This window comes from Lipophrys pholis, assembly GCF_963383615.2.
Source record: "Lipophrys pholis genome assembly, chromosome: 11".
Classification (NCBI taxonomy): domain Eukaryota; kingdom Metazoa; phylum Chordata; class Actinopteri; order Blenniiformes; family Blenniidae; genus Lipophrys; species Lipophrys pholis.
The window spans coordinates 677,278-693,576 of NC_137631.1; the positions used below are offsets into that span (position 1 = coordinate 677,278).

General features: G+C 45.0%; 1 protein-coding gene across 1 annotated transcript in view; it reads left to right on the forward strand.

Moving 5' to 3' along the window:
- The window catches only part of plcg2 (phospholipase C, gamma 2), a gene marked incomplete at both ends in the record, with an annotated part of 41,996 nt that overhangs the window by 7,251 nt on the left and 18,446 nt on the right, over positions 1-16,299 (forward strand). Inside the window, 7 exons of the mRNA XM_080474751.1 lie at positions 12,059-12,264; positions 12,443-12,592; positions 13,319-13,412; positions 13,597-13,644; positions 15,151-15,235; positions 16,001-16,081; positions 16,159-16,202. Coding sequence (XP_080330877.1) covers positions 12,059-12,264; positions 12,443-12,592; positions 13,319-13,412; positions 13,597-13,644; positions 15,151-15,235; positions 16,001-16,081; positions 16,159-16,202 — 708 coding nt within the window. The remainder of the gene's footprint in view (positions 1-12,058; positions 12,265-12,442; positions 12,593-13,318; positions 13,413-13,596; positions 13,645-15,150; positions 15,236-16,000; positions 16,082-16,158; positions 16,203-16,299) is intronic.

Genomic DNA, 16,299 nt, shown 5'->3' on the forward strand with positions numbered 1-16,299 from the left:
TTTATTTAAAAAAATGTTGAAAACATTTTATAGGATTATTATACAAACAGAATAAGAAATGTATAAACTAATAAAATGTGTCGATTCAGTTGATTTTCTTTTTAACTTAAGTCAACACTCTTAATTTAGCAGCACTAGAATGTAATGATAGATTATTCAGAATCAGAACATAAAATATTTAACATTTTGTATTGTCCTTGCATTAAGTAGCTTTTGTATGATGTGCTCAACAAATATTCAAAGGATTACAGTAAATAAACATCCTTCCTGCTTTGACATATCAGGTTCTTGGTGTTTAACAGAGCGAGGAGGAGGCGATGCAGTGAGAACACCAACTGGGGAAAACAGGAAAAACTGCACAACAAAAACATGGAAATAACAGAAAAAGACACTCAGAATCTCCCCCAAAGTACTAAAATACCACAGAAGATCAATTTATAAACACTTTAATGTGCAACAGTGACAAAGTAAAGTCATGTGACCAAATGACTTAAAACAACCAAACAAGAGTGAAACGTGTGTTAAATGAAAATGTTTAATAAAAGGGATTCAAACTGCACTTCTGCTGTTAATTAACGTCTTAATGATCATTAATTAAAGGTGATGTGAAAAAAAAATACGACAAAATGACGTTAATAAGAAGAAAAGACACAAAACAGCAGAACTACATCTAGAACGCGTCCAAACTCCCAGAAAACAGTTAAACAAATCACCATATACTGACTGAAAATGCAAATGAAAGGCCCTCAGTCAGTGTCTGACAGGAGGGGGGGGGGGGGGGGTCATGTCCTCATGTCCTCAGAGTCCTCATGTCCTCATGTCCTCATAGGCCGCGAGTGAATTCACATTGAAGTCAGAGTCTCTGCAACATGAAGTGGCGCGCGAGAGGAGCGCTGCCGGTTAACGCGTGGTCAGGTGACCCCCCCCCCCTTTCACACACACACACACACACACACACACACACACACACACACACACACACACACACACACACACACACACACACACACACACACACACACTCCGTCCTTCTTCCGGATTAGTTTCAAACTTTTACTTCCTTGTGCGCCTCTTTAGAGGAACTGACCGTGTTCTCAACACTCTTCATCACCACCTCCTCCTCCTCCTCCTCCTCACCGTGCTCGTGCTGCAGCCCCCCCCCGCACCGGAGGGAGGAGGGGGGCTCGAGCTGCCGATACAGCGGAGCAGGGAAGGTAGGAAAGGAGATTTTTTAAGTCAGTAAAGTTTGAATGTGGTTAAAGTGTCCGCGGTGCGGCGGCAGGAGGGAAGTCCGCTTTTCACTGCGGGGGGGGGGCATGGGGGGCGGGGTCACTCTAAACTACCACATTATCTCTCATCTTCTCTTTAAACTATCTCTGGAGGCAGTTTGGAACAACCCTCGGTGAGTTTCAGTGTATCACGGTCCTCCTGCAGGTTCTCCGCAGCGCGGCTCCACCTCAACTCCTTTAACGGAAACTTCCAGTCCGAACGTGAGTTTCGCTCTTGTTTTGGGTCATTTCTGTAGTTTTTGTTGTAATATTTGGTCGTTTTTTTCAGATTATGGTGTTTCTATAATCTTCTTTTGACCTGTTGTGCTTTATATTTGTCATTAAGTTCAATCACCGCAGGAATGCAGCTTCAGGTGGAACTTAATGGGGAGTTTTACTCTATCTTTAGTATTGTCACATTTTGTAGTTTTGCATGTCTTTCTTAATAGTTTTGCGGTATTTTGGTGTCTTGTGAGGACATTTAGTGTTTTTCTTGTGATATTCTTGAAGGTGTTTCTTCCTGTGAGGCGTCCAGCAGCGCCTCCTCCTCAGTACTCTGCTGCTGCTTCAACCTTTTCAGTCGTTTCATGGTGATTTTTACTGTTTTAATTCTATTTGTTTCACTTCCGTTTGGAAGTTTAAGTGGTGATTTTAGTGTCTGGTTGGAAGCGAAGCCTTCTTGGCCACAGTCAGTCACATTCTGGATTTAGGGTCGTTTTTATCTGAATTTTTTAGTTTCAGTGAATTCTGGTAGTTTTGTTACTTATAAAAGTAGTTTAGGTGTTTGTGCTATTTGTTGTTGTTTGTTTGTGACGTCAGACCCCCCTGAGGGTTGGGAGATGTTTCTCTGGTGGTTCTCAGTTGTCTGGAGCTCATTTCACTTCATTTCAGATGTTTTGTAATGGAGTTCAGCTCTTTTCCTTTCTTTCATCTCTCCTTTCTGGACTTTTGAGGCATTTAGTTTATTTCTTTATCATTTTGTCACTTTCTTTCTTCACATTTCTTCTCAGTTTGAATTTCTTGAGTTGTTTGGTCGGAGTTTAATGAGTTTAATGAGTTTTCATTAGTTATTTTCATTGGTTCCCTGGAAATGTAGCTTTTGATGGATTTACATGCAATATTATCATTTTTCTCTGCTGTGAGAACTTGTGACGTTTTTATTTGTTTTGACCCGTTTCTGATTCTCATGTGTTTTTTTCACCATTTTATTTGGCGGTTTTTGGTCTTTTCAGATATTTTGACAAAAGTTTCTAATGTGTCTGTGGTCTTTGTCTGTGGTCTTTGTCTGTGGTCTTTGTCTGTGGTCTTTGTCTGTGGTCTTGTCTGTGGTTTTGTCTGTGGTTTTGTCTGTGGTCTTTGTCTGTGGTTTTGTCTGTGGTCTTGTCTGTGGTCTTTGTCTGTGGTCTTGTCTGTGGTCTTTAAGGGACTTTTTACTTCAAGTTTTGGTCAATTTACTCATCTTTTAATAGATCTTTCTGTTTTTGCGCCTTGCGCTTTGTGGGCTCGTTCGTTCATTTTGATTATTGTTCAGATGTTTCTTCTTTCTTTTAATTTGAAATGATGTTTTTGTTGCCTGGTGTTTCCGCCCTGTGGAGAATTCAGGGCGATAAAACTGAAACTAGTTGCCAGATGATTGGTGCGAGCGGATGTCAGCACAGTCAGGATGGCCGAGCGGTCTAAGGCGCTGCGTTCAGGTCGCAGTCTCCCCTGGAGGCGTGGGTTCGAATCCCACTTCTGACAGAACTTTTGAGGTGAACCCTCAATGTGGGTCTCAGATACTTTACATGTGACTAACATTGAAATAGATCAACTATGACGTAATTCTGGACCACTGCTTCTGCACATGCTCAGTAGAGACAAACAAAATCTGATGTCACGGCTCCCACTCCATTTTCTCCTGGACTTGGTAGTTTTATTTTGACAGTCGCGTAATAACAATCCAACTTGGTAGTTTTATTTTGACAGTCGCGTAATAACAATCCAACTTGGTAGTTTTATTTTGACAGCCACCGTAATAACGATACAACTTGGTAGTTTTATTTTGACAGTCACGTAATAACGATACAACTTGGTAGTTTTATTTTGACAGTCACGTAATAACGATACAACTTGGTAGTTTTATTTTGACAGTCACGTAATAACGATACAACTTGGTAGTTTTATTTTGACAGTCACTGTAATAACAATCCAACTTCGTAGTTTTATTTTGACAGTCACCGTAATAACGATACAACTTGGTAGTTTTATTTTGACAGTCACCGTAATAACAATCCAACTCCGTAGTTTGTTCACTAGAATGTCTGTGTAGATAGATAGAGAGACACTTTATTTATCCTGAGGGACATTCAAATACTCTTCATTGTTACTGTTTAGAGCTCATTGTTCTCTGCTGTGTGTGTGTGTGTACTTTCATTAGAAAAACAACCAACAGTGCCCACTAGTGGCCCAAGATGCTAATGCCATGGTTTTCAGCGTTTCGTCTGTTTCCGTGTAAACGGACATTATTTTCAGAATAAAGGACAAGGTTTTCTGAAACACGTCTGAAAGGCTTCAGACTCTCCACCTCAGTGTCGCACAAATAAGAGTAAAACCCAAAGTATTCCATGTGAAGGGTGACGAGACACACGTCCCCCCTCCCCTCCAGACCACATCCTGGTCCTTCTACCATTTACACGCCACTGGTAACAAGAGCTGCTATGTCACGTAGGGTAGTAGGTCAGATTAGTACAGTCAGGATGACCGAGTGGTCTGAGGCTCTGGTGGAGTCTCCCCTGGAGGCGTGAGTACGAGTCCCACTTCTCACAGAGAACTTTTGAACCAGTCTTGTCAAGAAGACTGAAACGAGAATAAAATGTTATGTTGCTTTTCCACCAGTTCCTCCTCAGCCCTACTCCACTTGCTATTGGCTCTTTTCTACTACGTGTTAGTCCCACTACCAGGTACTGTCCTGGTACCTGGTACCAGGTACTGTTCTGGTACCTGGTACCAGGACAGTACAGTACAGCTGTAGTGAATGAGGGAGGGAGGGAATGTGTTTTATGATAACAGGTAATTGTGAATCAGATATTTACTCTGTGTATTCTGTGTATTTCTGCTTGTCTGATGTATCTTGATGTTGTATGTACTGTTGTTTCCTCTTTTACCCTCTGAAAAGCTCTTCCAGGGACCAGAGTTGCAAATTAGTGTGGAGCTCCATACTCTATGTGCAACACATCAGATTTTGTCGATGTCAGTCATTCTCAAAGTGTTGGTACACGTACCACTAGTGGTACTCGGGGCTCCCTGTAGTAGTACGCCAAAGGATCACTGAAATAGATATACATTTCCACCAGAAAGAACCAGGTTCTAGTTCTGGTCCTGGTCCAGGGCCAGCCTTAGCACCAGTTCTTTGTCTTTCCACTGCCAAAGCCCCGGCCTATCAGGGGCTACGCTGCTGCTCCGCTGGCCCCACTTCGCTGCTGGACCAGAGCGGAGCCGGACTGGGACCCGACGTGTCATCAGCTGGGGGCGGAGTTATCTCTGGAGGTATCACTACCTACAAGGTGGAGGCCAGGTGGAACCGGCTTTCTGAAAACTCCAGCGAACACGGAGCCCCGGAGTGGTTCTAGAGAAAAAAATAAAAAATACGTGTGGGAACGATATAATAAGTCGTTTCCTGAAGTTAATAATACGAGGGAACGGGATTATTTAATCTGCGTTCGCGGAGCCGCGGCTCTCGAGATGCTGCAGAGCTCCACCTGTCAGTCAGCTACGTCAGATAGAATTTATAAACATTAACGTCGGATGAACATTATTCTAACTAACGTCACGTCCAGGTCTTGTTTCACCTTCTGACCGCCGGCTGAGGAGCAGCAGCCGCTGAGCAAGGCAGTGTGAGGGTGCAGGGGGGAGGCAGCAGGGGGCGCTCCGCTCCGAGACGCTCCACAGAACTTCTTTCTAATGAAGCCAGACTTCTGGTTCCTCAGGAACTACTAAACAAACTACAAACTACTGTAAATGAAAGTTGGAGTGTTTAGAGCTAAAATGAGCTTTTTAATGGCTTCATGTGAAAGAGAACTTTAATCAGAGTGGTTACCTAGGTTACCATGGAAACGGCTGTAGAGCAGTTCTATCATTCTACACCTCCATTCCTCCATGTTGAAGCTTTTGATTCAGACACGTCCAGAAATAAAGTGAAAGCAGCAGAACGTCACTATGGAATGTTGGAATGGTGAAAAATAAGAGCCAGGATCAGACACACGTTACACACACACACACACACACACACACACACACACACACACACACACACACACACACACACACACACACACACACACACACACACACACACACACACACACACACACACACACACTTTTCCCTGCAATCTATTTTAATTGAATCATTATTTAAGTACAGTCTTTTATTTTCCTATATTTAAGCGTCATGTTACTAATCTAACTGTGTAAAATGTTACAATGGCTGACAAGATTAAATATTCTTCTTTAGGAGTAAAACCTCTGCCTTGTTTTTGATGAATACTTCGGCTTACTGGGCTACTGTATAGTGCTGGTCATTATGGTGGTACTTGGAGTATTTTCTGGGTGGTACTTGGTGTAAAAAGTTTGAAAACCACTGCTCTATGTATATCGCACTGTCCCTGATAGATAAATAAAAGAACGAACGAAGGTACAAGTGGAAAACCATCCACCCTCAGTTATGTCATAAAGTAAGGGACTTAAAATACTCGGGGTGATTGTAAAGTTTAAGAAGTTGTTTAGAAATAGGAAGAGACACTTGAAACTGTCACATAATGTAATGAGGAGTTCTCTGATGCTCTCACTCTACAGAGCATGAAGAACTGTACTGTTTCCACTTTCAGCTGAAGAGATGCTGCTTCAGGTCAGGATGGCCGAGCGGTCTAAGGCGCTGCGTTCAGGTCGCAGTCTCCTCTGGAGGCGTGGGTTCGAATCCCACTTCTGACACAACTTTTGTCTCAAAGCACAAATAAGTTGGCATCATTCCAGGAAAGTACCTGGTAGTAGGAGAGTACCTGGTACCTGGTACCAGGAGAGTAGCAGGAAAGCACCTGGTAGTAGGAGAGTACCTGGTACCTGGTACCAGGAGAGTAGCAGGAAAGTACCTGGTAGTAGGAGAGTACCTGGTACCTGGTAGCAGGAGAGTACCTGGTAGCAGGACAGTACGTGGTACCAGGAGAGTAGCAGACAGTACCTGGTACTTGGTACCAGGAGAGTAGCAGGAAAGTACCTACTACTCCCCTGGTAGCAGGAGAGTACCTGGTAGTGGGACTAACACGTAGTAGAACAGAGTCAATAGCAAGTCGTTGAGGGCTGAGGAGGAACTGGTGGAAAAGCAAGTTGACAGTTTATTCTCGTTTCAGTCTTTTTGACAAGACTGGTTCAAAAGTTCTCTGTGAGAAGTGGGATTCAAACCCACGCCTCCCGGGGAGACTGCGACCAGAACCGCAGAACCTTAGAGCGCTCGGCCATCCTGACTGTGAGCTCCCTCTGTCCGAACTCACGGCTGGGCCCCACAATGGCATCACTTCCTGTTCCCTCTGTCGCCCTGTCAACAATCAAGTCAGCGAAGAGTGGGGTTTTTTTTCATAAGTGTTTATCGACAGTGGATTTCAGACAATGGTATTTCAGCAGTGTCAACGAGTGATGGTTTTTGGGAGTGTTCACAGACGGTGGTTTTCACAAATTTTGCAGCCAATGGTTTTAAGATGTGTTTACTGCCAATACTGTTTACAGGCAGTGGTTGGTTGGTGTGTCCACAGACAATGATTTCAACAAGTGTTCACGCATGTTGTTTTTCAGAAGTGTGCACAGGCCATGATTTTCACAAGTAATTAGTGTTTCTGAAAGTGTCGGCAGACGTTTTAGCAGAGTGCTCACAGATTAGTTTTAGGGATTGTTTACAGTGTTATGTGACAGTGGATTTCACAAGTGTCGAGACGGACAATGGTCTTTTTTTGTAATGTTCACAAAGGTTTGCTCATGAATAATATCTGGAGTGTTCACAGACGATAGGTTTTGGAAGTGTTCCTGGATGATGGTTTTCACAAATCATAACAGTCAATGGTTTTCATGGGTGTTCACAGACAATGGTTTATACGAGTGTTTCAGAACAATTGTTTCAGACAGTGTTAACAGATGATGGTTTTCAGGAGTGTACACAAAGGTTTTCACAAGCGCTCACAGACAGTGATTTTCACAAGCGCTCACAGACAGTGGTTTTCACAAGCGCTCACAGACAGTGGTTTTCAGGAGCATTCAAGGTCAACGGTTTTAGTAAGTGGTCACAGATGAGGGTTTGTCTGGACTGTCCACTGACAATGACTTTCATGAGTGTTCAGAGATGATGGTTTTCACAAGTGTTCACAGACAGTGGTTTACAGTACTGTTTTTGATCAACTGTTTCCATGAATGTTTGCAGTGATCATTTTCCCCGGGTTTCAAAGACATCGTCCATGAAAGGTGTTTTTGTTTTTTGTTTTTTTCTGCAAGCGTTGACAGACGGTGACATTTGGTGGTTTTCAGAATCGTCCACAGGCAGTGTGTTCCTGAGCCTCCAGGGAGACCTGTGCAGCAGCCCCGTAGGTGTAAGTGTTTGTGTTGGCTGCGGTGGTTTCCCTCCAGCGGCGCTGAAGGTTTGAACAGAGAAATCAGTGGAAACACGTCAGTTAATGATCGACTCCCGTTCAGTGGAGTCGCAGAGTCGCTCTTCACTGTGGGGGATTGATTAGTAAACACGTTGGACATTTAAAAGGACCTTTTGAAGTTCTGGTCATTCTGTCCTCGGTGTGAGGACGTGTTATAAAAACCCACGGTGATGTAAGAGAAGAGAACTCCCAGCATGTTGTTGACCTTTGACCTCCTGCTGCTTTGTTGTGAGTCACATCATTTGCAAGTCAAATCCTCTTCCTTCATTTCCTTCATTTCATTTTATTCCCCCGTTTAAACAACGAGACACGGAACGTCTGTCTTTTTGTTTCAGAACACTTTTACGTTTATGTCTGGTAGCAGCCGGCCTCCTGGTGAGCTGTTTCCTGGGTAGGAGGGTGTGAGGCGCTGGGCGGCTACTGTTTGTCTTCTGCTTCCTGTCCATCAACTGAGTCCATCGCGCCGGGACGATGCAAAAGTCTTTTCTTTATTTCAGTGCAAAATCATATTAGCTCGTCCCCGGCCAGCTCAGTAGGTAGAGCATGAGACGCTCAGTCTCAAGGTAGAGGGTTCATGTCCCATCTCAAGGTAGAGGGTTCATGTCCCATCTCAAGATAGAGGGTTCAAGTCCCATCTCAAGGTAGAGGGTTCATGTCCCATCTCAAGGTAGAGGGTTCAAGTCCCAGCTCAAGATAGAGGGTTCAAGTCCCATCTCAAGGTAGAGGGTTCATGTCCCATCTCAAGATAGAGGATACATGTCCCATCTCAAGATAGAGGGTTCAAGTCCCATCTCAAGGTAGAGGGTTCATGTCCCATCTCAAGGTAGAGGGTTCAAGTCCCAGCTCAAGATAGAGGGTTCAAGTCCCATCTCAAGGTAGAGGGTTCATGTCCCATCTCAAGATAGAGGATACATGTCCCATCTCAAGGTAGAGGGTTCATGTCCCATCTCAAGATAGAGGATACATGTCCCATCTCAAGGTAGAGGGTTCAAGTCCCATCTCAAAGTAGAGGGTTCATGTCCCATCTCAAGGTAGAGGGTTCAAGTCCCAGCTCAAGGTAGAGGGTTCATGTCCCATCTCAAGGTAGAGGGTTCAAGTCCCATCTCAAGGTAGAGGGTTCAAGTCCCATCTCAAGGTAGAGGGTTCATGTCCCATCTCAAGGTAGAGGGTTCAAGTCCCATCTCAAGGTAGAGGGTTCATGTCCCATCTCAAAGTAGAGGGTTCAAGTCCCAGCTCAAGATAGAGGGTTCAAGTCCCATCTCAAGGTAGAGGGTTCGTGTCCCATCTCAAGGTAGAGGGTTCATGTCCCATCTCAAGGTAGAGGGTTCGTGTCCCATCTCAAGATAGAGGATACATGTCCCATCTCAAGATAGAGGGTTCAAGTCCCATCTCAAGGTAGAGGGTTCATGTCCCATCTCAAGGTAGAGGGTTCAAGTCCCAGCTCAAGATAGAGGGTTCAAGTCCCATCTCAAGGTAGAGGGTTCATGTCCCATCTCAAGGTAGAGGGTTCATGTCCCATCTCAAGATAGAGGGTTCAAGTCCCATCTCAAGGTAGAGGGTTCATGTCCCATCTCAAGATAGAGGATACATGTCCCATCTCAAGGTAGAGGGTTCATGTCCCATCTCAAGATAGAGGATACATGTCCCATCTCAAGGTAGAGGGTTCATGTCCCATCTCAAGGTAGAGGGTTCAAGTCCCAGCTCAAGATAGAGGGTTCAAGTCCCATCTCAAGGTAGAGGGTTCAAGTCCCATCTCAAAGTAGAGGGTTCATGTCCCATCTCAAGGTAGAGGGTTCAAGTCCCAGCTCAAGGTAGAGGGTTCATGTCCCATCTCAAGATAGAGGGTTCAAGTCCCATCTCAAGGTAGAGGGTTCAAGTCCCATCTCAAGGTAGAGGGTTCAAGTCCCATCTCAAGATAGAGGATACATGTCCCATCTCAAGGTAGAGGATACATGTCCCATCTCAAGGTAGAGGGTTCATGTCCCATCTCAAGATAGAGGATACATGTCCCATCTCAAGGTAGAGGGTTCATGTCCCATCTCAAGATAGAGGGTTCATGTCCCATCTCAAGGTAGAGGGTTCGTGTCCCATCTCAAGGTAGAGGGTTCATGTCCCATCTCAAGGTAGAGGGTTCGTGTCCCATCTCAAGGTAGAGGGTTCATGTCCCATCTCAAGGTAGAGGGTTCATGTCCCACGCCGGGCGCCACCTTCCTGAGGGCTCTCCACCTTCCTGTGGGCTCTCCACCTTCCTGTGGGCTCTCCACCTTCCTGTGGGCTCTCTACCTTCCTGTGGACTCTCCACCTTCCTGTGGGCTCGCCACCTTCCTGAGGGCTCTCCACCTTCCTGTGGGCTCTCTACCTTCCTGTGGGCTCTCCACCTTCCTGTGGGCTCTCTACCTTCCTGAGGGCTCTCCACCTTCCTGAGGGCTCTCCACCTTCCTGTGGGCTCTCCACCTTCCTGTGGGCTCTCCACCTTCCTGAGGGCTCTCCACCTTCCTGTGGGCTCTCTACCTTCCTGAGGGCTCTCCACCTTCCTGAGGGCTCTCCACCTTCCTGTGGGCTCTCTACCTTCCTGAGGGCTCTCCACCTTCCTGTGGGCTCTCCACCTTCCTGTAGGCTCTCCACCTTCCTGTGGGCTCTCCACCTTCCTGTGGGCTCTCCACCCGCAGGAAGGTTCTTAATGGTGCAATATGATCTGGGTGACGGTGCTCAGACTGACACCTCCACCACCCGGAAACAGATAAGAGGGAGGAGATGGATGGATGGAGGGATGTTGGATTGTTATTAAAGTGACTGTCAAAATAAAACTACCAAGTTGGATTGTTATTACCGTCAGTCTTACTGCTCTGATTCTGCACCAGGTGTCGTTTTGGTAAAAGCTCCACTCCGTCTTTTCGTCTCAGCTTGAAGGACGGATCCGTCTTCATTTCACCCTCTGGTGAGCGTCACAGTGAAGGACAGAGTCCCGATCAGAGGGACATCAATGATTAACACAGGACAGACTGATAACAGTCAAATGGATCAGGAATCAATGGAAACATTTGCATGAGACATGAAAGAAGCTTTTATTGCAGCGGGAAACATTCTGTCTATCTCACCACCAGTTTTATGATCAATGTCTTGTTTGTCGACTGAAAGTAACTTTCACCCATTCGTCTACTCGTTTATCCGTCCATCCAAACTTTTCATCCAGTAGTTATCAGGAATTCAACTTCTCATTGAATCGTTCATCATTTCATCATTCATCCCTTCATCATTTCATCATTCATCCCTTCATCATTTCATCATTCATCCCTTCATCATTTCATCATTCATCCATACAATCTCGCCTCTATTTAATTCAGCATTCACTTAATTCATCAATTCATGTGCTGATGAAATCAATCCATCATGAATGTATCCATCAATTCATTCATACAGCAAACATTCATTCATCCACCCATTCATCAATCATCCACCCATTCATCAATCATCCACCCATTCATCATTCATCCACCCATTCATTCATCATTCATCCACCCATTCATCCACCCATTCATCCACCCATTCATCAATCATCCACCCACTCATCATTCATCCACCCATTCATCCACCCATTCATCCACCCATTCATCCACCCATTCATCCACCCATTCATTCATCATTCATCCACCCATTCATTCATCATTCATCCACCCATTCATCATTCATCCACCCATTCATTCATCATTCATCCACCCATTCATCATTCATCCACCCATTCATTCATCATTCATCCACCCATTCATCCACCCATTCATCATTCATCCACCCATTCATCAATCATTCATCAATCATCCATCAACTTATTCTCGTATCAATCAACTTCCGTTCAGTTAAAAATAGAAACCAGAGGAGGAGGTTTGTTCGTCTTTAAAGATTTAGTTTGATCATTTCTTTCTGAATCACGTCTTTGTCTCAATGACTCGTCGTTTATACTTTTTATATTGGTGTGTGTCTCTTTAAGGCTCCACGGAGCTATGGATGCTAACGGCTAACAGGTGTCTTGAGCTCACATGTTTAGACGTCCAGGATTCATTTAAAGATTCAGACTGTTGGTGGGTTAATCTGGTTAATCTGGTTAATCTGGTTAACGTGGTTCCAGCGGGAGCGGCGCGGCAGCAGCCATGGCTCGGTCGTTGCAGCCCGGCGAGATGACGGAGTACAAGAAGATCGTGATCAAGCGCGACCTGGAGATGGGCGTGGTCATGACGGTGTTCCGCCAGAAGGCGGAGCGACTCACCGTGCAGGTCATCATGGAGACCCGGCAAGTAGCGTGGACACGCACCGCCGACCGGACCGACGGTGTCCGTGAGTTCTGACACACACACACACACACACACACACACACACACACTTATGAAAAAGAATAATTGAACAACTGAACATTGAGAAAGTTTGACTCAATTTGACAAATATTTAGAAAAATCCCAGATCCTGCGTCTGTCGAGACCGAACACGCCGACGAACTGCGTTCTTTGTGTTTCAGTGGATCTTTTCGAAATCCGAGAGATTCGCCCGGGGAGGAACGCCAAAGACTTCGAACGCTTTAAAGACGGGAAGGACAAACACGATGAAAACACCTGCTTCACCGTCTTCTACGGTTCCCAATTCGTCCTTAACACCCTCAGTCTGGGAGGTCAGTGGAGGAAGATGCTCTATAATCTGGATGTTAGTGGAGGAAGATGCTCTATAATTTGGATGTTAGTGGAGGAAGATGCTCTATAACTTGGATTTTAGATGAGGAAGATGCTCTATGATCTGATGTTGGAGGAGGGAGATGATCTATAATCTGGATGTTAGAGGAGGAATGTGCTCTATAATCTGGATTTTAGATGAGGAAGATGCTCTATAATCTGATGTTAGAGGAGAAAGATGCTCTCTAATATGGATGTTAGATTAGGAAGATGCTCTATAATCTGATGTTAGAGGAGGACGATGCTCTATAACTTGGATGTTAGTGGAGGAAGATGCTCTATAATCTGGATGTTAGATTAGGAAGATGCTCTATAATCTGATGTTGGCGGAGGGAGATGCTCTATAATCTGGATGTTAGTGGAGGGAGATGCTCTATAATCTGGATGTTAGATTAGGGATATGCTCTATAATCTGGATGTTATATGAGGAAGATGCTCTATAATCTGGATGTTAGATTAGGAAGATGCTCTATAATCTGATGTTAGAGGAGGAAGATGCTCTATAATCTGATGTTGGAGGAGGGAGATGCTCTATAATCTGGATGTAGTTTCCAAAAAAGTAACTACTTAGTAATTAGCCAGATTCATGAATTGTAGCATTACAGCTAAAGTAGTAATGTAATCGTAGCAAGTAACTTGATTACTTGTTATTGTTTGTTGGACTGCAGCCGACTCTGTGGACGAGGCTCAGAAGTGGCTGATTGGACTGGAGCTGCTCAGAGAGGAAACTCTGGCTGCTCCCACTCCGGTCCTCATAGAGAGGTAGAAACATCACACACACACACACACACACACACACACACACACACACACACACACACACACACACACACACACACACACACACACACACACACACACACACACACACACACACACACACACACACAGAGTGATCAATGATCTATGTGGTGAATGTCTATTCTCTCTGCTGTCGTCCGTCCAGCTGGCTCAGGAAACAGATGTACTCTGTTAATCAGACCAAGACCAACAGGTAGCACACACACACACACACACGCACACACACACACACGCACGTACGCACGCACACACGCACGCACGCACGCACGCACACACACGCACGCACGCAAATTTTTGAAAATGGTTTCCAAGATGGAACTATTTCCAAACATTCCAACTCTGTATCCATGGAAACGAAGAAAACACAACTTTTCAGATTTGCTGCTCCTGGTCCTGGTCCTGGTCCTGGTCCTGGTCCTGGTCCTGGTCCTGGTCCTGGTCCTCGTCACCACGGCCGTAGTAAAACTACTGTAATCTCCGGACTATTGAGCGCCTGAATATAAGCCGCACCCGCCAAATTTAATAAGCAAAAGAATAAATGTACTTCCCTCGGTGTAATGATGAACTACAGCACAGTTGTCCTTCATGTTTACTGCTCAGGGATTATTAATCTCCATAATCTCCGAAACCCTAAAACATGAGAACCGTTGATGCGCAACAAATGCATGAACAATTAAATACAAATTACTTAATACTTGATAACCAAGCAATATACAAATTGTACCTTAACATAAGTCTTTTACTACTAATGCCTATGAAACATCATTTTAACCCTTACATATACTATTCTAACACGTATACACAATAAAATGGCGTGTGAACCGTTAACTGGTATTTACAGAATGAGCTGTCGCCTTTTAACTTGCTGTTAACGCCGCATGAATTAACTCTCTTACTTATATACACATGAAATGAAGCCTTTTACAATTGTACTTACCATGGAAATATTTTAAATTATGCCTTTACATGCACTTGTAGCTACATTAGCACCGTTAGCATTAGCACCGTTAGCAAGTCAGGCCTTATCATAACTACACTAAAAACAAACAACAAAAAACAGCAATATACTAACCTCATTGGCTGAAATATACAAACACAGGAGGGAAGTATTGTCATATATTGGTCCTAAGTCTCGATAAAACACTTTCAAGACTTAGAAACACTTGAAGAAAACACAGATATACTTTGATCAGTCCACCTATTAAATATGTCCCCCCAGAAACGACTGCTGACCTGTAGTTCTGCCTGGGATAGTACTGTCTTTGGGGGTAGGAACAAAAATGTTGTGGTGTGGAAGAATGAATAACGCACTGCTAACGTGATGCAGTTTCAAGAAAGGTCAGAGTTACATGATGCACCTGAACGCATCGCTCAAGTATCGGCAGCATGAAGCTCATGAACCCGTAAAAATCCGTAAATGATCTGTGTCGTTGTTTGAGCTTTGTTAATGTTTATAGTGTTTTGTTCACTGCTACGTGTGTGCTTTCATTACAAAAGCTACCAACAGCACCCACTAGTGGCCCAACATGAAAACTACATCTTTTTCCGCATTTCTGCCGTTCCCATGTAAACTAACATGGTTGTGAAAATGTGTCCGTGTAAAGGTGAAAGTTTTGTGAACGTATAGATGTTTTAATTGAGATGTGGTTTAACAAACGGAGGCTGAGCTCGTTAACGCGACGTGTGTTTCTGCCCTCAGTATCTCCATGAAGGAGCTGAAGGCTCTGCTGCCGCTGATGAACTACAAAACTCCCAGCTCTCGGGTGCTGAAGGACAAGTTCCAGGTACGAACGGGGATCATGAACTCACCGAAGACTGAGGGGTCTTTCATGTTGGATAGTCCAGGACTCGGTTCGCTTGTGAGGGGGCGGAGCCGAGAATTTTCACCCCTTCATTTGGTTCAGGTGGCGTTCACATTCACTTTACATACCGGACCAAACCTCCTGCAGTTCCACCAGCTGCTGTTTGGGGGCGCCGTTGCCTGAAACCAACACTGACCAGAGAGGAAGTGAAGAAGAAACACGGCTCATTGATTGGTCTGGACCAAAACAGGAAGTCCCGCCTTTTTAGCCCATGGCGGCGAGGCTAGTTAGCCCGTGGCTAATGAGTAGCCTCAAACAAGCAGGATGTCAAGTCTTCAGACCAGAGAGCAATAAGAGCCTGTTTCACTACTTCTTCCTCGACTCCACGTCTGCCCACCAGATATTCTCCAACTGTTTCTTTCTGCATCTGCGTCTTCTGATTCGCCGGGTTAGCTGTTTGTTTACTACCCAGAATGCACTGCGCTCTCTGTCACGTCCTCTCAACCCCTCACCGCGCCCGCTAGAAGGTCCGTTTGAAAGAGGACTGAGACTGGTGTTTTAAAGTGGACCAGGTTCTGCATGAAAAATCCGGCACCGAATTCAGAGTGCGTTCACATTTCCCCAAACGAAACAGACTTTCCCAGAAAGTCCCTGAAGAGACTCGGGTCCATCAAGCGGGGGAACGTGGACGAGCCCGGAGACTCTGTTCAGCTTCGTGCTTCAACTCAGTGTTTTGTGTCTCGGCAGGAAATCGGAGCGAAGACGGACCGTCTGGACTTCGAGCAGTTCCACAAGTTTTATAACCTGATCCTGTTTGAGCAGAACGAAGTATCTCCCCGCCGTTTCCTTGTTTTCTCTTCCTATCGGCTCGGTTCCGTCCTGAAACTCTCCTGTTTCTATTTCAGATCCTCGACGAGTTCAAGAAGGAGTCGTGTCGCTTTATTCTCGGGTGAGCAGCTCGTATTCCCACTCCTCCTCCTCCTCCTCCTCTTCCTCCCACTCCTCCTCCTCCTCCTCCTCCTCCTCCTCCTCCCACTCCTCCTCTT